At 36.8% G+C, this 23,458-nt stretch overlaps 1 protein-coding gene across 1 annotated transcript in view; it reads left to right on the top strand.

Annotated features, from left to right (window-relative positions):
* The window catches only part of PALS1 (protein associated with LIN7 1, MAGUK p55 family member), a 55,446-nt gene that overhangs the window by 5,979 nt on the left and 26,009 nt on the right, over positions 1-23,458 (top strand). The window contains exon 2 of the mRNA XM_059473584.1: positions 20,701-21,214. Within this exon, the coding sequence (XP_059329567.1) occupies positions 20,848-21,214 (367 nt within the window). The 5' untranslated portion in view covers positions 20,701-20,847. The remainder of the gene's footprint in view (positions 1-20,700; positions 21,215-23,458) is intronic.

The following is a 23,458-nucleotide window of genomic DNA, read 5'->3' as shown; positions in this document are numbered from 1 at the left end:
AAATTGGTTTAAAATGAAACTGGGCACTTGTATTTAAGGATGGTGATTGTTGTACAAGGGTTAAAACCAACATAAAACAAACTCTTACCATTTAATTTTGTTTCAGTAATCAAGATAAGTTCTAAATTAGTAACCTAATTACTTACAGGCAGGAATTAGCACAGTGTCTTAGTGTAAAGTGAGGTAAAAGCTGATCAGCTCAACATTGTCCTTTTGGGCTGACTGACTAAAATGACTTGCTAGCCTCACGGTATTGGTTTTGTTTTTGACAAGTGGAATAGTCTGTTTCATATTTATGTTTTTAAGAGTATAAACAACACTAAAAATCCATTTGAGCCTAAGTTCTTGTTAGAGTTGTAGACTCTTTCAATGGAATTATCAATTTAATTATTTCCTGTTCAGAGAATATTAACTTAGTGTGTGTTGTGATCTTCTCTCAAGATTTTAACTATTGTCATCAACACTTCTGGTGAGGTGTGTTCCTTCAAGCTGATATAATGAAGGCCAGCTAGAACTCTGAAGAGGCAAGTTGCTTGGCTTCAGTGGAAAGAGAGCAGCAGTTTGAGGATTCTGCAGTCAGGAAGAGTCTTTTCTGCTTTTCAGCCTACTTAGATTTCTTCTTTCTTCATTAGCTCATCAAGCAAGATGTAAATAGTAAAGACTGAAAGTGTATCCCAAGAAAAGCTAAGAACTGAAAAAGTAAATGTCACTTGTACTTCCTCCCAAAAGATAAAATACTGAGGATGATTTTAAGATAAAAGGTGAAAAGCTCTTCAGCTAAAGTCTGGTTATTGTTGTGTATTTTGTGGGTCATTTATTTCTTTAGGCTTTTGTTAATTTTGAAGAATGGAGAAGTCAAAATGATATGCAATGGAGAGCTATTTTTTCTTGACTGAAACAAGAGAACCCAGCACCTAATAATATATTTTGACGCAGCAAATATATTTTTGCTTAAAGCTTATGAAGTAATTTTTAGGTTAAATGCTAATGTTTTGTGTCTATTTATTGAGACTAGTACACTTACTGCTGTTAGGGATTTGTCTTAGGATCACTTTTGAAGAGTCATGATATATTGTTTTTCCATAGATCTTTCCTGATATAATGTGGACTTATATTTCTGACCATGCTTTTTTAGCCCCTTGTTCGTCTTCTTGATTCTTTCCTTCTGCAGACCTTCAAACATGAGTCTGTCTGTTCTCTCTGCTTAGGGAAGATGAGCAAAACTGGGAGGGCGGCAAAGGTTCTGTGTTGGATCACACTACTTCTCTTTCTTTTGGGAAGAAGGACAAGTGATGTTTACTTTGTCAGTTCCTACGTTTCCTTGGGAAGCACTTAATGAAATTTGTCCTGTAAAAATGTGCTAGGTTATCTCAGCTAGATGCTGTGCTGTACTGGGCTACAAGATTGTAAAGAGCTTGGTTTGGTTTCAAAAAGGGGGGACTGAAGAACTGGAATAACTGAACAATATTAACAAAACAATACTACAATATAATAATGTCAAAACTGTGGACTCCTTTCTGCTAAAATGTCATTGAGTCTGTTGATGGCTTACCTTTGATCAGCAGTAGGGCCCTCTGTTATAAATTCATCTGTATGATGCTGAACTTGGAATCAGCATTATGTACTTGTTTGAGAAAGCAGCCTTAGAATTTAAATACCTCAGTTAAAGTTGAGATGGGATGATCTGCAGAAATTAAGTTAGACCTGTTTATGATGTACCAACCTCTTTTTGAAGCCTTTTGTAGTAGGGAAGTATTAAATATTTGCATATATGTTCTTTAAAATTTAACAACTTGAGTTGCACACTTGAATTTATATATACTTTATCCCCTAAGCCAGTTTTTGACTTCTGTTGGTGAAAACTTCATACAGTTTCTCCTTATGTCAATATTTTTGAAGCCTTTTCTATACAAATATTTAATGAATGCAGCTGCATACCTGAATGGTTGGGTAGTAAATGTGGACTGGTTTGTGTTCCCTCTTAAGTGCATACTCTTGTCAAGTCTTAGAAAGATATGTAATGCTGTTCATTTGATACCATGTTTGTTAGTGCTCCCTAAAACTTACGTAGTTGGGACTTCCTGTGATAATTAAAATTCCATACAAATCTTTAGTTCTTGATTTCTTAAAGCTAATTTGAAATTGAACATTCAGCCTTTAAAGTACTTAACATGATTAATCATTGCCTGTTCAACTTATTTTCAAATTGTTCGACAGTTCACATTCTGCTTCTGATACTTTCTGGTGAGATTGTGTTTTTTATTCTTGGATGGATTTGTGAGGATTGGCCCAGCTGATTCCTTCTACTTTAGAAGAAATTTAGATTGCAGCTACAGCTCTGGGGAGTCCTAGATTTTGTGATGTCAGTTTTTGACCTTTTCCTGCTCGAGTCCTCTGCTCTAGTTCATTTGCAGAATTAACAAGTGCTTGTTCCTCAGTCGTTATGGCTCATGGTGCGGTACCTGAAGCAAACTGCCATGCCAGTCTTAGCAATGAAGTGGCTGAGGTGGCAGCACATGTCCCCCCTGACAATTCTACTTTTGGGATCAGTGACTTCTGATGGCAGCAGCCTGCAGCTGAGGATAGTAACTTAATCTGCTACAACAAGATTTGCTAGAGCTTTTCTATCAGCATCTTTAATTTAAGCTTGCTGTTCTTTTAGTTCAGCCTCATATTAAGTCTTATTTTTTTCTTTTTTTAAAAAAAAAAAAAAAAAACACAAGGAGAAATAATAATTAACCTTATTTTATGGTCTCTTCACAACAAATTCCATGTTAAACTTGTGACTTCTACTTTGAGAAGTCCATAAGTAGCATATTATTGCTGACCATTACACTGTTTCAGGTATTGTGGATTCATGTGTTGTTATTTTAGTGTATTCATGCAGGTATATTTCTGAATATTTTTGTTTAGCAGGTAAACCATGCAGAAATGCACTGCATCAGTTTCATGTACAGAACCACAGGGTATACAGAACTGAAAGGCAGATAATGGCAGCAGTAAAAAGTGTAAGACCTGTTACTCTTAAGACTTAAAATGTTTTGCATGGGAGCTGTGTGAATGGGTGCTCTAAAGTTTAGAGGAATAAGAAAGTGTTAAAAGTAGGTTTATGGGTTGAGCTTGCTAAAACCTTAAGTTCTCTAATAAACAGCCCTTGTTTGTATTCAGAATTCCAGAACTTGGTCTTGAAAGAGCATAGGTGCATACTTAGAATGATTTGAGTTAGTGGAGCATGAAGGTATTCATAAATCTCACTGACCTCAAATAATAGATTCTGATTTCAGTACCTAATTTGTAACATTATTTTTTTTCTCTAACTCTGCATATTTTTCATCTGTGAATGATAAATAAATATATGGAAATAATACTGTTTCTTTCCATGAATTCAGAATTCATCAAGAACAAAAAGGTTATGAATGCCAATTCTCTTGGAAGTTCTCTAGATAAATCTGACTAAAGAGTTTTTTAATATAAAATGTGAGCTGGCTCCAGGTAGAAAATATGTCTTAGACAAGTATCTTCCAATGAATTGGTCCATTGGAAAAAGGCATGTGAAACTTTTGGTTCAAGTTTCAAAACACCTGTAAGTGATGGACCACCTGTGGGATACATAAAACTTACCCAACCATGGGATACCCAAACCTTTCTAATTTTGCTTTATTATTTCTGCTTTGCAAAAATAAATTTTGCTGTGTCAAGCATTGTAGCCTTGGTAGCGGTGGAACAAAATTCTCTGCCTGCCTTGTTGAGATGATTTGCAGTCTCTGGGAACCAAAGAACTACAACTACACTCCTATACATTAAGTGAGATATTATTAACAGAATGTCTGCTAAACAGATATGTTCTTATGAATATAATAGATGTTTTGGTTTAAAAAGTTGTCAGTTTGTGCAGCTTTGAAGCAAAAATCACAGACTTGAAAAAAAATTGAATTCATTGTTGTAAATATTGGGTGCCCTGTCGAATTAATAATCGACAGTTTCCATTGATAATCATCAATCACTGCTGCATTGATTGTTTTGAAATTTTCAAATGGATTTATAGCCCATCCTAAACTGCATTGTAGTAAGTGTGAAAGTGACAGTTTGAAGTGACAAAACAGAAATAATGGATAACAGGTTATGTACATCCCCAAATTAGTTTGTTTCCTTAGTAGCCAAAGGTGAAAAGTAACAATAAAGTGTAGAAATTTCATCAAGACTCTGTGAAAATCACATCTATCTGCTCTGACTTCCCTCACTTATAGTGTTGGTTGATTCAGCACTAAGGATTAAACCCAGTGACCAGAATTGATAGTTGGTTATTCCACGTGTAGAATCACAGAACGTGCTGATTTGGATGGGATCCAGGGATCATTGAGTCCAGCTCCTTGCCCTGTACAGGACACCCCAAGAGTCACACCGTGTGTCAAGAGCATTGTCCAAATGCTGCTTGAACTCTGTCAGGCTGGTGCTGTGACCACTTCCCTAGGGAGCCTGTTCCAGTGCTCAGCCACCTTTAGGGCGAAGACCTGTTCCTAAAATTCAACCTAAACCTCCCCTGATGCAGCTTCATGCCATTTCCTTGGGTTCTTCATTTGTGACCAGAGAAGAGATCTGTACCTGCCCTTCTATGTGAACAGTGCTGCAGCTCTTATTCAGGTAGTCAGTGTTTTTCCCATGTTGTTTGAAAAAGTGGCTATTGCTCTCTATGCTCTGGTTCCAGACAGGTTGGTAAAGTCGCCATAGTGTTCCTGGCTTGTTCGGAAAAATGTCTGGGTGTTCTCGGTCTGTTCAATTCTCCCACCTCTGAAAAATTCTCAGTATTAAATGCTTCCTTAGGGCAAGAACCTGTGTTCTCACTGTGCAAAACTATAAAGGGTATTCTTCCAACCTTGCCTTTGTTTCCTATTATCACACAGCATGCATGTAACAAGTGTTCAAAAGGGGTGCTGAAAAAGAAAGTGATGGGCAGAGCTGTTAGTGAATAACCTCTGTCTGTAAGGCTTTAAAAAAATATGAGAGGAGCTGCTTTCAAGTGAAGGACTGGTGCTGTTCACAGTGTATCTGCTGGGTTAGAGGTTGGGCTAACCTACTGGACTTTTCAGACAACTAATACTGCTTCACATTTCTGCTAACCTCTCACGAGGAGCTCTAAGCCACAAAGATTTGCTTTTGTTCCTTTGGATGAATGGTACAAAACTGAGTATCTACCGTTACTTCTGGCACTTTCTTATTATAACAAGCTATTTCCCAAACTGATTTTACTTGCCTTGTATATGGCATTCCAAATCTCAGTTAAAATTCTTTGCTAGAAGTATTTTCAGTCTACCAGACTTTGCCTGAAAGACCATATTCAGTGGCTTCCTAATTAGACTCTTTGGTGTCTCTAAAAACAACAGTCGCATCTTCTAGTGAATAAAGAAGGAATTCAAGGTTTGTGCCCAGACAAAACCTGTCACCTGGCCAGGACCCTGCAGAGCCATACTGCCTGATGCACTGGTATGCCAGGGAGGGAGCAATCTGTTTTCTGAGAGCCCTGTTCTCTATACTTGTGATTAAAATGCAGGTGCCTGAGATAATAAGTTGTCAAGAACTTGGAGTGCCTAATTAGCACAGCAGAGACAGAAATTAATCATGGTTTATTAATTTTAGGCCACTGCTGTTTGTGCTGGACCCAAGAACTTCACCATGTCGTTTGATTTTAGTCCTCTAAACTTGTATCTGCAGACTTTGCTGTTATGCAGTTTCCCAGTCTCTTACTGCTTAGTGGCAGTATTGATAAAATATCTCTATTGCAATTTTTTTTTTCCAGACATTATACTGAGTGGTCCTTTGAAAATTTGCTAGAAGACTGTTTTTAACTGACCTGTGGTCATGGCAGTCCTCCTCATACTCTTGCCTCTGTGGTGAAAAAAATTCACTGAGGTCCTGACATGTCTCCCCTTGACATGGGGGATGAAAGGAGCCAGCAATATTGTTCTCATAATGCTATTTAGCTGCTATAGCTGTGTGATAGCTTGACTAAAATCATGCTCTTGTATTTGCATGTCTTTTCCAGTTCATACAACTATTTGGTTCATTTTGTGCACTGCCCTTCATTACTTTTGTAAGCAAACCACTTTTTTGGTCTTTAACTTTTGTCAAATAGCCCTTTAATTAGAAGTTAATTATTTAACTCCTGTAGGCTGTTCCTTATCTGTACATCTCTTTGTGTATTTTTTTGTTTTGTGTGTAAATCATGTCATGTCTCTCTAATTTACACTACTGGTCTTTAGACACTACTGGTTCTTTTAAGATGAGCAAAACCTATTCTGGGTGTATGGTCTACTCTACAATTTAACTTTGAAAAATCTGTAGTTCATCAAAAAATGCAGTCATTTTGGTGAAGAGAGACCAGTGTTTTCTATGCGGATGATCTCATGATCTCAGAGCTTTTTGCAACTGAGACTGGTAGATACCTTTCTCTTTGGTTTGTTTTCTGCCGCTTTATTCTGATAAGCTGGCTCTTGTGCATTGTGATATAAGGTAGAGGATGTCTCCATGTTGCAGAATCATATCTTAAGTTCAAGTGGGGAAACTGGTAGGAGGAAATAGAGGATGTAACTTGATTGCTCTGAAACATGGATATACATACTTGATGAGGGATGGGTGATGTGTATTGCTACACCTTGAAGTTTTTCAGCTGTGCTGCTCCAGCGCATTGTGGGAATTTACTGCTGTGAGTCTTGAAAAAAGTATGTTTAGGAAACTGTAGTCTTCTGTTTTAGCTGGTCAAAGCTCTTCAAATTGCTAGGCAAGAGAAGAACCAAATATTTGCAAACTTTACAGTGACAAATGTACATAACTGTAGCAACTGGAGTGCTTGCAGCCTGTCAGATGCCATGGTTAGGGTCAGGATAAACCTGCCTGTCTCCTGGGATGACTGCAGTGAAGGCCTAAGATTGGTCTGTGATGGATCTGGTGCTTCACAGTGATATTAGGTGTTCAGTCTTCTAATTTTCTGCTTTTTCCTGTTGCTCACAAGATATATGCACCAGACTGGGTGGTTATAATTTCTACGTACATAAGCCTTTCAGTTTACTTTTCAGCACATTTCCTATACCGGAATCAAAGAAAATATGCTTGCTTTCTGTCTACTCTTCTGTCACAGAGAGAAAACACAGTTTATCTCTTCCAGTGGACCATAACTTTCACTCTTTACTGTTACCATTTGGCTGACCTCTTTGATCTGAAAAACTTTGTGTAAGACAGTGGCAGCTTCCCAAGCAGCATAGAGAAATGCTGATATTGGCCCTGAGCCCCATATCCAGTTAGTGTTCTTGCTGTCTGTTCTGTCATCTTAGCCTTGCTCCTTGACAATGGATTCTGCTTTCTATACAAGCAGGGAATTTAGGGTACTTTGACTTTGCTGTTGGTTTGATTATTGCTGGAATGGATAATTACTCTGGCTTCTCCTTATATCATTTAGTTCTAGACTCTCCCCTCTTTTTCTCCGAATTATTGTCCTCTAAGTTTTCATTCCTTTCTCTGTTTTTTCTCAGGAAAAAACAAGGTGGGTCCTCATTAGCATTCATATTGCATACAGCTTCTGGTAGTAGTCTGGAGCAGCAATTGAAGCCATGACACCTGGTTTTGCATTAGGGCAAGACTGACAATTTTGTGTCAAAAGTGCTGAGAATATTTCCAGGTGTTCTGACTTTTATTGGTGGCGTATGCCATCATTTATGGCATGTTTTTGTAATCGGTCTTTCTCAGGCTGACTTCATAATTGTAACAGTGTTTCCCAGAATGTTTCAGTATCCTAGTGCCAATTGCAGTCTTGTACATGGACTAGTGTTAGGTTGCTGATTTGCCTCCACCTCTAGAGGAAGACACCTCTCTGTGTGGTCTCAGCATGAGGGCAGCATCCAGGATCTCATTTTGCTGAAGGGTTTACAAAGTAATACTTTCACTCAAAAGTTGATACTTTTACAGTTATGTAAACATGATTTTAAGAAAGTATGCCCAGAATATTACAGCTCTTTTTATTCAAAGTATTAGTATAGTAAAGGAGTCAAAGACTAATTTATGGAAGACTTTAGTATTTACCCAATGAAAAACTGCCAAATATGTAGCTAACACTCTCAGATAAGCTTCATTAGGGAAATTTGGCTCTGAGTTCTGAATTTAATAGTAGTTTGTATTCAGTTGGATGGCATTTGTTTTCTTATGAAGCTTCAACTTTCTAACAAGTGTGTTCCAAAGGAGTCTATGCTCTGGTGGTTCTGGAATGCTTAGTGAAGACACAGTTACTTCAAGTGGCTATAAATGAGAGAGTTTACAGTTTATGTCTTTGGGATTATTTTGGGACACTGAGTTCTTACATTCTGATTCAGAAGTGCCTGATGGCCAAGCTATAAATATTGGGTAATAAAATGTTGTGATGCTTTCTTTAGAGAGATTTGTCAGGTATGTTGGTGTAGTGCATATATATGTGTTTGCATCACTGGTATGTATAACTTGTACAAACTTAATCTTTAGGTATTTGTTTAAGGGATTGGGTGTGTGATAGATTCTTCCAGGTATTGCTCAATAACTTTTTTGAATGTATTCTTAATGTTTACTGCCCTTTTGTAATGCAAAGATATCCTGCATTCATCAGTTGAAAGCATTCTTACCTCTCTTCCCATTTTCTTGTTAAAAAACTTCTCAGTTGCCAAGATCTGACATAAACACCAGGAGGAAATCTTTCCTTAAGAAAAGTTTCCTTATCTTGCATCCATGTTTTATTTTAACTTAGCTTAAGTTTATTTAACTTTATTTTAATGTAGCTTTATTTTTGTGCACACTCACTTCAGTTAAAAGTGATGTCCTAATAACTTACCTTTCTTATACTTTTCTTTTGAGAAATAGAAACTTGTTTCAGGTGACAAAGTAAAACTTTGTGAAAGATAAAGTGAGGACAAATCAGTGAATTTTGAATTTGCACATAAAACTTGGGAGACTGGCTGTTGTATTGTGATTTCCATTTTCTTTTGCTGTTAACATTTTCTTTAATATTGTTAATGTTAACATTTGCTTTTCTACAGTGGATCGTAGTAGGTAATATGAGTTTATGGAACCAGTTTCAGTTGTCAGACACTTCTGAATGTTCTAACTATGTGGCAAAGTATATGTTTATTTTAGGGGTTTTGGGGGGTTGGTTGGTTGGGTTTTTAAAAATAAGTAATTGTGTATATGTTATTATAAGCAAGTGTAAAGTACAGGTTAACATACATTTCAGTGTTTATCTGTTTCACTGGCAGAGAATATTAAGCATCACTGGGAAATTTTTTTTTGTATGAAAACCAAAGTTCATTATTCAGCTTTCAACTCATGAGTTGGGTGGGGAAAAATGGCTTTAAAGATGCTGCCAAAGAAAGAAAACATTTTAGACTAAGTTTATAACACTATTGTTTGAAGAGTCATCTTCAGTTTGATTAGGATAACAGTTGAGAAGACATACTTCCTTAACTTCAAATGATGTGTTGGAAGTTCATTGCACTAAAAGTTCACTCCATCATCCTAGGCAAAGAAGGGTTTCTGCTGATTCCACTTTCCTAAGTCTTCAAATTTTGTTCCTTAGCATGATTTGAGAGCTCTGAAGGGGGAGTTACATCACTCACTTTGCCAGTGTTTTTGCCCGGCTTCCACAGTCATGTTTAATATCTTGGTTCAACAGCTCAGGTAGATGACACAGTTTTCTGAACAGGATTATTGCCCCATTAGATAAAAGTTTGCCTGGCTTCATGTAGAAGGAGTCTTAAATGCCTGTGAATTTATCCCAAATTTCTAATGTTTTCTTAATAAAAAGAACACAGTGCTTTAACAAAGTTTCTGAAACTGAAATGGTCATTCTGTGATATAGGGAAAGCTCTGCAGTTGGTTAGGTACTTGAATTCACTTTGCAGAAGTGAGTTTGTTCCTGTCAGGATTTTATTTTGGTTTGTGTAACAGATTGCTAACATTAGGCCCAAGAGTCCACTTAGATCTAATAGGAAGGAGACAGACTGTTTTTATAAGGTACAGAAGGTCTCTAATGTTATGTCTTTTTAACCTTGTGAAGTTTTCTTAGGCATTTTTATTATGAAGTCTAGTAATGGAGGTCATTTACAGACCATTTGATTTTCACATCCTATAGTGAAATTTTGGTCATACTTCACATAAAATATTTTTTTGCACATTTTCAGTGTGGCCTGTGTTTTAAGTTACTGCATGGTGTAGGCATGTTCAGCAGGTTTCCCTTATAGTGTGACCCAGGAATGAGTTCCTTGGTCATGCTTGGCATTGCTCCTGCAAGTTTGAGATCATTGTGATAAGGACTGGGAAAGGTGTTTTGTAGTTTTTGTCCATTCCTAAGTGGTCATCCATATATGAATTCTGTTGTATGCCTGAGGTAGTACTTTTGTTTGTATTCGTGTTTGACCAGTAGGTGTACTGTTTAATCAGCAGGTGGTCTATTTAATGCCTTCTGCTGCGGAAAATTAAGATCTGTGTTATTGCTGTCCTTTATAAAAAGGGGGGATAAAAAGCTCTTGCTTCTGAGTTGTGGATGATACTATTTACAGAAACATAATAGAGAATACTAGTGAGTATCCTCAAGTAATGAATGTGCAGAGATGTTCAGATACTGAACTCACCATGTTAAACACTAAGGTGATTAATTTACCATTTTTATTTGGTAGGAAATATGCTCAAAAATAAATGTAGATTTTGTGGTGCTTTACACCCACAGTGTTTGGGCATGTTTTTTAAGAGAAACCAATACTTCCCTTTTAACTGCCCTGTTTACATCATCAGGAAGATATGCAAATGGTTGTAGGTGTGCGGTTGCTTTTCTGTGGTAGTTTTTTTGGTGGTGGTGGTTTTTTTTTTTTTTGACTGCTTGTTTTTTGAGGTTTTTTGGGTAGATTTTGTCTGGGCTGTTTAGGATGAAAAGAATCAGTAGGTGTTGATGGGATTTTTTTTTGTGGGAGGTGAGGAGAACTCACAGCGTATGGTCCCATAAGATGCAGTCCCGTTTGGACTTGTCTCCCTGCTGCCAGGGCTAGGAGTTTGTACTTGCCTTTATTCTTACCTCTTTACCTCCTGGTCTCAAAACATGTGCTCCAGACCCTTATGCCAATCTTGTCACCGTTCAGATTATTGTGACCTGTTCTGGCATGCCAATTTGACCAAAACCAACCAAACAAAAGGATTTTGTGACATTCTGCAATCTTGTTGAATTAAAATGATTTGGTGACAGATTTGACAGGCTTCAAAACTGTCAGAGAAGGCAGTGGCTGTACAACCCAAAACTGGAGAGCACAAGGGAGCAGTCAAGAGCAAGAGTAATGAGACTGCAGGTCTTTGGCAGCAGCAAAGTAGCACAGTTTAACAGTCCAAGGAATCATACTGACAGTCTCTTTTTTGGTTCTTGTCATAAATTCATGAACTACTGATTGTGTTTGGAAGGCTGCAGAAGTAGGGCACACTTGAAAGCCTAGTCAGCTTTGTTCTTTTCTAGCAGTTGGCAGTTAGTTATGCACAAACATATGAATTATGTGAGTTCCCTGAAAAATTACTGCAGTGTTTGCAAATACAAGTAATGTATGACTGACACAGTGTAAAGAAACTACAGTACTGCAAATTCTCAACAGTTTTTTCAGCCTGCAAAATGTTGAGTTTTGACTTTGCTGTTTGTATTCTCAGAACTGAGAAGCATCCCAGCAGAATTCATGGACCTGAATTTGGTTGAGCATAATCCTCTGGAATCTTCAACTGTCACCCATTGTTCTTGAGAGAATACATTTGCTGTAGTTATCCATGGCACTTATCCTGGCTGAGGAGAGTTTCTTTCTTCCATAGTAGCAAGGGCTTCTGTCATTTATGTCTAGCAGGGCATTTCATTATACTAATAATACTGAAATGGCTAAAACAATTCATACACACTCCCATGGCTTGTACACCTTGCTTACAGTTTCCTTCAGAAAAATCAACTACAGATTATGCTAATTAGACAAAGAAAATCTTACACCCATGAAGAGAAAATACTTCTGGAAGAAAATTTTTTAAATTATGCAGCATTTTTTTAGGGATTAGCTCAGTGAAACTGTCACCACCATCTCAGATGAATTTGGGAATGAAAGTCTTGTGACATTAGAGACCTGAGTAGCTAAAATAGTTTGTGCACCGGGTTTTTTTCCTATAAATAATGAGAGAAGAGCTCAAATGAAATATGTTTGTTCTGAGTTTGTGGTATGTGATTGTGAGTCCTGTGAAGCTGAGAGAATAATTGTAGAGTTTTGTGAGTGTGAGTCCTGTGAAGCTGAGAGAATAATTGTATAGTTTTGTGATTGATGTCCTGTTTTTCAGAATGTCAATTTTTAGAAGTCTCAACCTATTTTTGTGGTCAGAAAAAAAAGTCAGAAGATCCTTATGCCCTTCGCCCCCACATACCTGCGAGTAACATAGTGACACAGCTAATCAGGTTATATCATTGGGGGTCATTTAAAAAAAGCTTTTAGAATCATCCCTGACATGCATCCAGTTAATCTTGCAAAATAGAGTTGAAAAGAGAGCCTGAGGAAGATGGCCACATGAAAGAAGCTAGCACATGTATCTTTGTTACATAATGCTGTAAGATTTTGCTTTTTTTGAACTTCCAAAGCCTGTAGGCTCAATTATTCATATAATTGAGCCTATAGCTCAATCATGTAAAATTACAAGACAGTCTTGGTCCCAGTATAATCTCTGAAGACTGTTGAATTAGATAGCTAACATTTTGGCATTTTTGGATGAAAGGTTTAGATGAATAGCTGTATTTACATTTTCTTTAGGTGATATTTCTAAATTGAATTCAGCAGATATTGGAGTATTAAAATGAGTAAAGAAGTTAGACTTTCTTTAGAGTATTGTAAATGTGGCTTAAGAATAACTTGCTCTGGAATACTAAACTAATGGCATTTTGTGTGAATTTAGGCGTCAGATGAGATGTTAATTGTGGAACATTGTAACTTCAATTTAATTTGAGATTAATTAATTTACCTTTGGTTCAGTCACCTCTTTGAAGTGACAGTGTCACATACATACTAGTACCTATGAACGTTTGCTATTAATACTGTGTTTCACATAGAAGCAGTGGCAAGCATTGACATTAAAAATAACATGCTAAAAAACATGAGGGGTTAAAATGAGACTAGAATGCAAGAGCCTGAGCCAACAAGGACACAGTTTGAAGGGGGCTGGAGGAATCTTACTAGAAAACTAAAATAGCAGCAGTGTTTTTAATTTCAGAGGGACTATAACCACGTTTAAAGTGAGGAAAGGCATATTTACTTTTAAGACAATGAAAGCTGAAGTCTTAGCTGTGAATGGGTGATAAGAAATTACCAACTTGTTAGCATGCTTCTGGCTGTCCTGTGAGATCTGTTAACAATCCCTGGAATTCTAGGAATTTCTTTTCTCTTCATTTGTTATGCTTGAAGATTTCTAAACATTTAAAAAAACACTCACTTAAGGTAACTCTTTTTTTCCTCATACTATTATGTCATATTTTCATTGCATCCTGTAGGCACCTGTGTTATCCACTCATCTATATATAAAATAAACGGGTTTTGTCACCGGGATTATGGGTGCTGAAGATCTGATTAGAACTGAGTATTCAAATGTATGCATAGTTGTAGCCTATTAATCCAAGCCCTGCTGGAATGCCGGGGTGGGATCTGTGTGTGCTGTTTTGGGGTGATGTGGGCTCAGACCATTTAACGAGCTGTAGTGTTGGATTTCTGTGAGCTCTCTTTTGAAACAGTTTTGGGGTTTTTTTCAGGTTTTCACTAATTGCTGCAGAGACTGCCCTCTGCTGTGCTTGTCACCGCAGTTTAGGACTTGTCAGCACAGCTGTGTTGAAGTTTTATCGAGGATACAAAATATGAACAGAACCTAGAACATAAATACTATGTTACAGAATTGCTTAACTGACCTCCACAAGTATTTTAACTTTTTTTGTCTATCTGTGACTTCTAGCAATAAGCTTCTTGAAACTGACTCTAGTTTGTTTCTGTTCTTATTCCCTCTCACCCCAGCTGTAACTATATTCTCCTCCCTATCTTTCATTTGATCTAAAAAGCAGAAATTAATGATATGTAAGTAGTAGTGTTTATTTAAAACAAAGGGAATCGTGGTATATGTTTATTCTTAGTGTTTTCAACAATGGTTTCAAATCTCAGTCAACTTAGGAAGCACTTTGTTTGTGTAACTGAAAAGAAAAAATGTTGATAAATGCCATAGAAAGATGTGTTACTACTAGAGAAGAGAAAGCTTTGTGTGGAGTGGTTCTGTGCTATCATGTGTGTGGCTTGTGCTATCAATTTTAGCTGATTAAAGGAGCTCGCTGTTGCTATGCTAACCAAGAAAGGTTGCTGCTGGTAGAACAGGCAGCATTTGTCTTTCACAGTGAGATGGGAAGGAATTTAAATAAGCCTTAATTGTTCCTACCTCTGCAGCAGCTGCATGAAGAGGGATCTTGCATGTATTTTACTGCAAAGGTGCAGTTACTGAAAGGAGGTCTGAGTGAGGTGGCTGCTGATTGACATGATGTACGAGTCCTGTTGGTGCCTGTTTTTCATGGAAAACACTTCGTTTGTGTCTGTTTTGTAGGGAGTCGCCTCTTGTGTCTTTTGAAGTTGATACTGGAGGTCCATTCTTGAGCTGTGACTTTTTTGATTGGTGACATTGCATTCAGAGATAAACAAGCCTAATAAAATCTGATGTCTTAAATAGACCACAGTTCTTAGATGTAATACCAGTGGGATATAAAAATGTGCTTATAATGTCCCAGGTTGCCAGGCTGTGCAATTTGTTTATGCCATTTATGAAACTGGAATCTAACCTTAGCATCTGACTTTTCAGTTTCACTTCAATTTCTCTGTGCTTTAATGCTGCAAATTAACATTGCTTTTGTTCTTTTCTAAATCACCAAGGTGACTTAGAAACTGCTAACAGTGAAAATAATGATCAGTTTGAGGGTTTAGCCCTTTTTGCTGTTGATTCACATATCTTGCACGTTTAAGTGAGCGTGGAATGCTAAAACCTCTCGGCATGTCTGACAGCCCTTTGAAATTCACATGTTGTACTGAGTTACTGTGCTTGACAGGTGTTATAATGAACTCTGTTTTGAAATTATTACAACAAGTGTCAGCTGGATATTAAAGGAAGAGTTTGCTCCCAATACTAGAGTCTATGCTAGAATATCTAGTTATAGGAAAGAATAGTTTAAATAATAATATTAAACTGAAAAAAGAAACCATGCCAGAAAGTAATTTTCTTGAACATGTTGCAAAGCTAGTGTAAAGTTTCTTTTTTCATTACAGATTTTTTTTTGTAAATTAAAGACAAGAGGTATCAAGTTGCCATAAATTTTGTAACTTTTACTTATTTTTACAAAACATCAGTCCGTTTCAGGCTATATCAGTTATTTCAGGTATTCTTAAGAGTCATAGGAAATATCTGTGAAGTATTTTCTGTCATAAACGCTAATCTTTAATTATCATCAAGTAGTGGTAGTTATTTTTATGCTGTGCAACATTATTTGTGTTGTGTTTTCCTTTATGTGATTGCTTTCCAAGTTTCCTAATCTTGCAGATTCACTGAAATCCCATTGAAGAAAAAATGGTGCATAGGAGATGATGCAAGGAAAGCTGGAAATTATTTTTATTTTCCTACACCGAGTTTCCATTTGTAGAATTATTGAAGTGTTTTACTTTGGTACTTTGTGATTTTTATGGCTTAGATTTTGGTTACCTAGAATCTGAAGTGCTGAGTAAAAATACCAGAAGAAACACTATTAATAATACATGGCAGAGATCTGTAGCATAGTTTTATGCTCATACTTAATTAGTAGTTCAGATATCAGGAAACATCTTGTATGTGATTTTCATCTACTTTTTAATCCACTTCAGCAACCTAGAATTCATCTTCCAGTTGTTTTTAATTAATATTTTAATATACCATGTCTGTTGTGGTATATGGCTTTAAGCTGATGATAAAGCCTTGCGCTGTGCTAATGTCTAATATCTATTTCTTGTGTTTATATTAAAATTACAAATGTAGGTTGGGCTTTTATACTCTAATCTGTGCCAAAACTAATGAAATTTCACTAGAGGTAAGCGCTGAACTTCCTTGCAGTCATTCAGAATTTGCAGCTTTAATGAATTTTAAAAAGGGAACTATCAGGTCTAATCATACTTCTAGCAATGAAAGAATTTTAAACACTGCTGAAATGTAACACACAACCTCATCCTCCAGAAAATGTCATTTTTACTCTTTGGAAGTCGCTGAAGCAAAACAAATTTAATTTTACTGTACAGAATTTAGTTGTTAAAGCAATTAGGATTGCTATGCACACCAGCCACAGTCACCAGGAAGCAGATGAAAACTTAAACCAACTTACAGCACTTCTATTTCAGTCTCTGTTAGTATATATTTTATTCTAGTGTCTGCCTTGCACACCAAAATCATTGCATTTATGTATGTTTATTCTTTACAGAGTTTTTGGGGTCTGTGCTTTGTTTAGTGTATTCAGTATGTTTAAAAAGATGTTAGAAGCCTGACATTGTTAGCTGTGAAGAATGAAGAATGGTGGCTTGTAAAATACAATATTTTTGAGAATAGTTAGTATAGTTACCAAAACAGTACTTGTACTTTTTCTTTAATTTTGCTGTTATAAACTTGCATCAGAGATATTGTTTGTTTGCTGCTCATAATTATATCCCAGTCAGAATTTTATATGATGCCCAGTAGTGACCAGAATGAATGATATTTTTTAATAGCTGTACTAACATTATCAGGTTTAAGAAATCTTCCTCTGGAGGCCAAAAATGAGAGTAATCTGTGAAGAAAAGACTTTTGCCTACACTCTCCAGGACTGTGTTGGTAAGACTTGTGAAAGGAAGTTGGACTGAGAGAGTCATAAATCTGGTTTATTTTGGAAAGCTCTACCTGTCATGTGGAAACACTAAGATTCCCCACTTAGACATCAACAGTTCAAAGCAAGATGTTCAAAGCCATGATTTAACCCCATTAAACTTTGAGCAATCAAGCTGTGTAACAGACTCTTGTACATATCTAGAAAGTACAGGAACTGCTACTACCAAGTTCCAAAGTGGAAAGGAATTCTCAATTACAAATGTTGTTATATAGATTGTACATATGAGCTAGTAAAAATTTTTATTGAGTAAGTCTGCAAATTTTTATCCATAGAACTAAATATTAATTTGGCAAAATAAGCTTCTCTTGGACTGAAAATCTGTATTATTGGATACACAATTTGCAGAGAACAAACTTGGTAACAGAAGGTAAAGACCTTCCATTATAGTTGCTGTCACAGAATTTTTAAAATTGCAAAAGAAACCTTCAGAAAGAGAAACTAAGAGAACAGTTTCTGAAATTATCCATCTTATGACTTTTGATGCCATGCATATTAGTTAAAATAAAATTTTCTGTTCCTAGTACCTCCCTTAAACTGAATCTTATTTTTAATCTCAACTATGCCCCACCTTCATTTGAGAACCAAATTAAAGATTTTAACAGTGTAGTATTTTACATTTTGCATCCTTAGGACTGCTGTATAGAGGGACTTGAGAGCTGATCTGGGTTTTTTTTTCCTTACGTGTTTATTTCATTTATTGCAGTTGGGCAATCTCATTTTCCCAAAACAGTTGGAGATGAGGATGTGTGATGTCTGATGCAGACCTGAGACAACAGGAAGGAGGAGAGGGGCTTAGGTTTGGAAGGGGTCACCCGTTATCAGAAGTGCTTTGATTAAAGGAAGTTGTTCAGCATTCCAGACTTGCAGCATGCTTACGCTTTTATGGACTACCAGCTTGTTATACCTGGGGTCAGGTTTTTGTGTATTTGGTTCAGTGTTTTCATAAGGTCAAATTTTATGTTGGCTGATAACATGATATTTTGTATAATCTGAGCATGATTCATTTGCTGTACTGTTTATTGCTGGTTTTAGAAGTGTCTAGCTTTCTGGGACACCAGAAATACTTTTTATTTAAAATTCCAAAAATCTTAAATTGTCACTGTTTTCTTACCGTTTCTGCAAGAGAGCTCTGGTTTTCTGTAGCTTTTGTTTCTTTTTTACTTGATTGGCTCAGATCTTGCATACTGAAAGTAGAGAGCTATTATCACAGGTGACTTAAATGTCTTGGTATCCTGTTCAAAGAGTTTATATGTCCTTTGTGTCTTGCACACAGTTTATACTGAAAATGTCAGCAGTGTTACTAAGGTTGCCTGTTATTCCAGCCTATATTTTTGTTTCTCTTGTCTTCAGTTCATGTTACTAAACTAAAGAGATTTTAAATCTTATCACTCTATATACAGTTATGAGTTTTTGGTGGGCTGTTTATGTAGCTGGCACTTGAAATTTGATGGAGGATATGTAGCTAATCCCACTGTAAATATTCTTGACCACTTTTTCAGCATTGGCCATCAACTCAATTTTCTGATAATTCTTTCTGATTAAGATTCACTAGAGAGTGTGACATCATTCAGCTTACACAATATTGAGTATAAAATTGTGTTTTACTTCTCACAGGTCCTCACACCCTGTTTTTGACGTTTTTAGCTGATTAAATGGATGTCATTCATCCCCTCAGCACCTTATTCATTGTTTCAGCACCTATTGGTTGTACCCTGTAGACTCAGGAATGTGAGTTTTCTTTCTGCTTGTCAGAATTGAAAAGAGATGAACGTAGCTTTGAAAAGTTTCAGTGTTCAGACAAGCTATGGCCAATACAATTTGAATTTAAAAGAATTTGAATTATCTTCAGTCCACAGTTAAAGTAGTGGTCTTTGCAATTTTATTGTTCCTAATGAGGCTTCCTTTTTGGGCATTGGAATTTCTGTGCAGACAATTTGCCTTTTCAGAAGGGGAAATGCTCCTCAGGATCCTGGGGATCATTTTGCTAAATTTTTATCCACCTTTCTCTGAATTTCACAGAACTTTTTCTTAAAGTGGTGTTTTATATAACTCTGTCTAAATGCTAATTTTATGTGGCTTTATTCTTTGAAAAGCTGTTCTAAGTTGGGCAGTAACTGAAGGATTTACAGGCGCTGAGTAACTGTGGGGTACTTGCAGTGCTAGCCCCAGTACCATGCAGGTTTTGATCAGCTTTTTTTGCTTAGTTTTTTTTCTGAATGTGTGAATGCTGAGTATTGGATGTTCAGCATATCAGTGGAGTACAACTAAGTGCTTATAAGGGCAAAAAAAAAGAATTTTTACTACCACAGAAATGCTTTAATTTTCTTATTGGGAAGATTTCGGTAATAACTATTTTAGTAGCTGGGGCTAGACAGGAAACAAGTAAAGGAAATAATTGGTGCTGTGTGCTACTCCTCATGAAAATGAAAAGCTCTACATATTTAGAATTGCAAGCTGGCAAAAACTTGTGTAGGAGTCTCTATTGCTGCTCCTCCCAAACCGAACTATAGATATTTAATTTTCAACTTAATTACAGCATAAACATCCTTCCCTTCCTCCTCCAAACAGAAACATTTGGTAAAAGAATGTAGGTGATTCTGGGTTTTGGTTTTTTTGGGTTTTTTTTCTGTCTTGGTGTCTTCCAGCGTGTAATAGAACTTAGAGATATTTCATACTATTTCCTTTCAGTAAATTTTAAAAAAAAAGTGATAAAATGTAACTTGAAAAATTAAGTATATTGATGATATGGTATGCAACTGTTCGTCAATTTTATGACCTTTTAATTGGACAGATTGTGGATAACGATCACTGACAGAAAGGCAGTGTGGTATAAAACACACTGTTACATGTGCATTAATTGTAGTTATGTGTTAGAGATGAGTGGCTATATTTATCAGGACACCTAAGCTCTTTAGCCTGAATCATCAGGAATAAGAAACCAGATTAAAGTGTGTGTAGTATAGTGGAATATCATAGTTGATTGTGAAGATTAATTATTATTCTCTGTCAAATCTGTATGTCTGTACTCCCACACAAGGATTTTAACTCTTTTATTTAATCCTTCCTGCTTTAATGCATACCTATGGGAAGTATTAAGAGTAGCTGCTAACCAGAATTGTCCAAACCCTTATCCTAGGACTTTATCTGTACTTGTAATTGTGTAAGTGCAGCTCCTGTCTGCTTTAGATAGTATCTTTCAGATGAACTCTATGTCAGACCTGTCTTCTCTGAATCCAGGAAGCAATGTTTATATAAATGCCTTAATTTATAAACAATAAATGCAAATATCTTTACTGGTGTTCAGCATACTCAGCTACTTAAGAACGTGTTGTTTTAAACAAGTTTTTCAAATTTAGTGTCTGTAGGATTGTAAGTGTGGTTTGTGTTGGAATTTTTAAGAATGCAAATACAAATTAAAACTTGAATGAGAACTCTCTGAAAACTGCTTATTTGCAATTGTGTTAAGTATAGAATCACCACGGTTTTTACTTGGGAATAAAAGAGACTTTATCATTAGTTTGATCAGTGCTTCTTTTCTGACATTGGTACCTGAAGTCTACCAAAATATATGAAACAGATTTGTGAGGATTCTGTAGTTCTTAGTGGGGGAAGAACCACTATGTAAATTTGGATGGAAAGTTTCATTGTTCTGATGCCTGGGGACCTTAGGTGTTTTCTTATTTGTCTCTTATTTACTCACTAATTTCTTTTTTTTTTTTAATATCTGTCATTAGATTTTCCTCCTGGATGCCTATTCGAGTGTCTTGTGATGGAAGGGAAATATTTTTGAATCTGTAATGGATTTTACACAGTATCGTAACACAAACTGGCCTAATAGCAGCATTTTGGTTTGAAGAGCGTAAGCATAACTACAGATAATCATGACAACTTCTCATATGAATGGACATATCACAGAAGACTCTGACAATGAAGCAAAAAATGTGGATCTTGTGTCTCCTGAGGAACCTCAGAAGCACAGAGAGATGGCTGTTGATTGCCCTGGGGACTTGGGCTCCAGGATGATGCCCATGCGGCGCAGCGCTCAGCTGGAGCGCATCCGCCAGCAGCAGGAGGACATGAGGCGCAGACGAGAAGAAGAGGGAAGGAAACAAGAACTGGACCTCACTGCTTCCATGAGGCTAAAGAAACTAGCACAAATTCCTCCTAAAACTGGAATAGATAATCCAATATTTGACACAGAAGAAGGGATTGTTTTGGAGAGTCCTCATTACACTGTGAAAACACTAGGTAGGTAAAACGCAGTGAGTGTGCCAATGGAGTAAAGATTTGTTTGATATTAATACTCTTTTAGGCCACTAAAAACCTAATTTAGCTAATCTTTCACAAACAGATTTAAAGTCTTTTTATCCTTCAGATTTGTTGTGGTTTGGGGTATTTTTGTTTAGCCAAACATCAGGCTATGTGCCTCAGCAAGTGGCTTTTCAAAACTGATTCATTTGGGGAACAGTTAAATACCTTGTGGATAATAACTAATTCAGTCAATGCCTCTGTCTTCTTAAGGCTGGGAAAAACCATGTAAGTAATAGCCAATTTTATGATGTTTGATGAACTGTAGACCAGAATAAGGAATGAATAAACACAGATTGTCATTTAAAATAAAAAGTTGTTGATACTTTAGGGAGAAACATGCTAGTGCTTTTTTCCTGTTTTGTCTTGCATTATCAATTAACACCAATGAAAATACGTTGCACCAATTCGTCTCTTAAAGTAATGGTGTTGATAATGAAAATCTGCTTAGGCATTGAAGAAAATGTAATGTTAATAATTTTTTAAGAAATGGATGCTAAAATTTTTCGTTTCACAGTTGTCGTTGTTTTAATTTGGTTGTTTAGAGAAAATTTCTAACCTTTCTTCCTCAGACATCAATATTTTAAATAAAATGTGTGACATTGGAGTGAAAAAGATGCACTGGGAATCTTTGAGAGTCCTGTTCAGATTTGAAAATCCATACCTGTTCAGATTGCTTTAAAAAGGTAGCCTTTTTTTCTGGGCTGCACCAAAATTTCTTTTTTTTTTTTTCCTTTCTTTCCTATTGGCTGGTAGTTGAGAATACAGAGTGAAAAATAGCTATGAAATTGCTAATTTCTTCTTTTTTACTTCATCTCTAATATTTGTGTGCCTGAGCAGCAATTCTGCTAAAGACATGTCTCTGCTCCATAGCCTCTGGTAATCCTTATTGTACAAATCCCTCTTTAGGAAAATTTAGATTGAAAGGGTCATCAGGAAGTCATCCTGTTCAACCTCCTGTGGAGAGCAGGGTCAGTTACAAACAAGGAGGGTGTACCTTTTTTAGTGCAGGGCTTGTCAGCCGAGAGATCTCTTTGCAAGAAGCAGATTCTGTAGTTAACTTTATGAAGTGTTAGGTATTTGATTGTAAAATTCTCTCCTTAGAGGGAACACAAAGCAGAAGATATAAAACTAGATGTCAAACAGTAAAACTGTATTCAGCTGGGAGTTGTTTAGCCACAGTGGCCAAAAGCTGTGAAGATGGCTGAAGGAATTGGAAATTGAAACTAGAGAAGGGAGAAAAGTGTGACTTGGAATTAGAAAGCTGGGGCCAGGTTTCATGCTGGAGGTGCTGAGATCATGGAGGGAGGATTGGTGCAAAGCAATGGGCAAAGCAGCTACCCATGGAAGCTGCTAGGATGAGAAGTGAGTAATACATCAGTCTGACACACCTGAGAGCCAGCTAGGAGCTGGTGTAGACTGAAGGTGCTTGAATAGGAGAAATAACAGTAAATAAATTACTGTGATGATGATGAAGGGTGGGTTTTAAAATCTCTCAGTGAGGAATTCAGAAGGGTACTAGCTGTAGGAGAAGCTGAAGGATTGTCCAAGTATTTGTGAAAAGCTAGAAGGAGGAAATTAGTTTTGGCTCAGCAAGAATAGAAGATGGAAAATTGGTTTTGAACGGAAGCTAGGATTCTGTGAATACTAGCTGTAAGAAGAGAAATGCCAGACATCAGGGACAAGAAGATTATAGAGGTGTGTGTCTGGAAAGAGATAAATTAGGAAATAATATATGGTATGTAGTGCATCTTGAAGAGAACTTATTAGGTGACTTGGTCCACTTCTGTAATCAAAATTTGGATCTTGTCATTTGGATCAGTAAACTTAAGATTTAAGAAGAGAGGATTTATAGTTCAGCATTCCATGAGCCAGCAGTGCCCTTGTGGCCAAGGAGGCTGATGAGATCCTGCCATAGGAAGAGCACTGTGGCAGCAGGTCAAGGGAGGGGATCCTGACCTGGAGTGTTGTGTCCAGTTCTGGGCTCCTCAGGACAGGAGAGACAGGGAGGTCCTGGAGTGGATCCAGTGAAGTGCAACAAGAGAGCATCTCTGGGGAAAGGCTGAGGGAGCTGGGCCTGTTCAGCCTCAGGAAGAGATGACTGAGAGGGGACCTTAGCAATGTCTGTGAGCATCTGAAGGGAGGGTGTCAGAGGATGGAGTCAGGCTCTTCTTGGTGGTGGCA

Source organism: Ammospiza nelsoni, chromosome 6, assembly GCF_027579445.1.
Source record: "Ammospiza nelsoni isolate bAmmNel1 chromosome 6, bAmmNel1.pri, whole genome shotgun sequence".
Taxonomy (NCBI): Eukaryota; Metazoa; Chordata; class Aves; order Passeriformes; family Passerellidae; genus Ammospiza; species Ammospiza nelsoni.
This window is presented reverse-complemented; position numbering and strand designations above follow the sequence as displayed.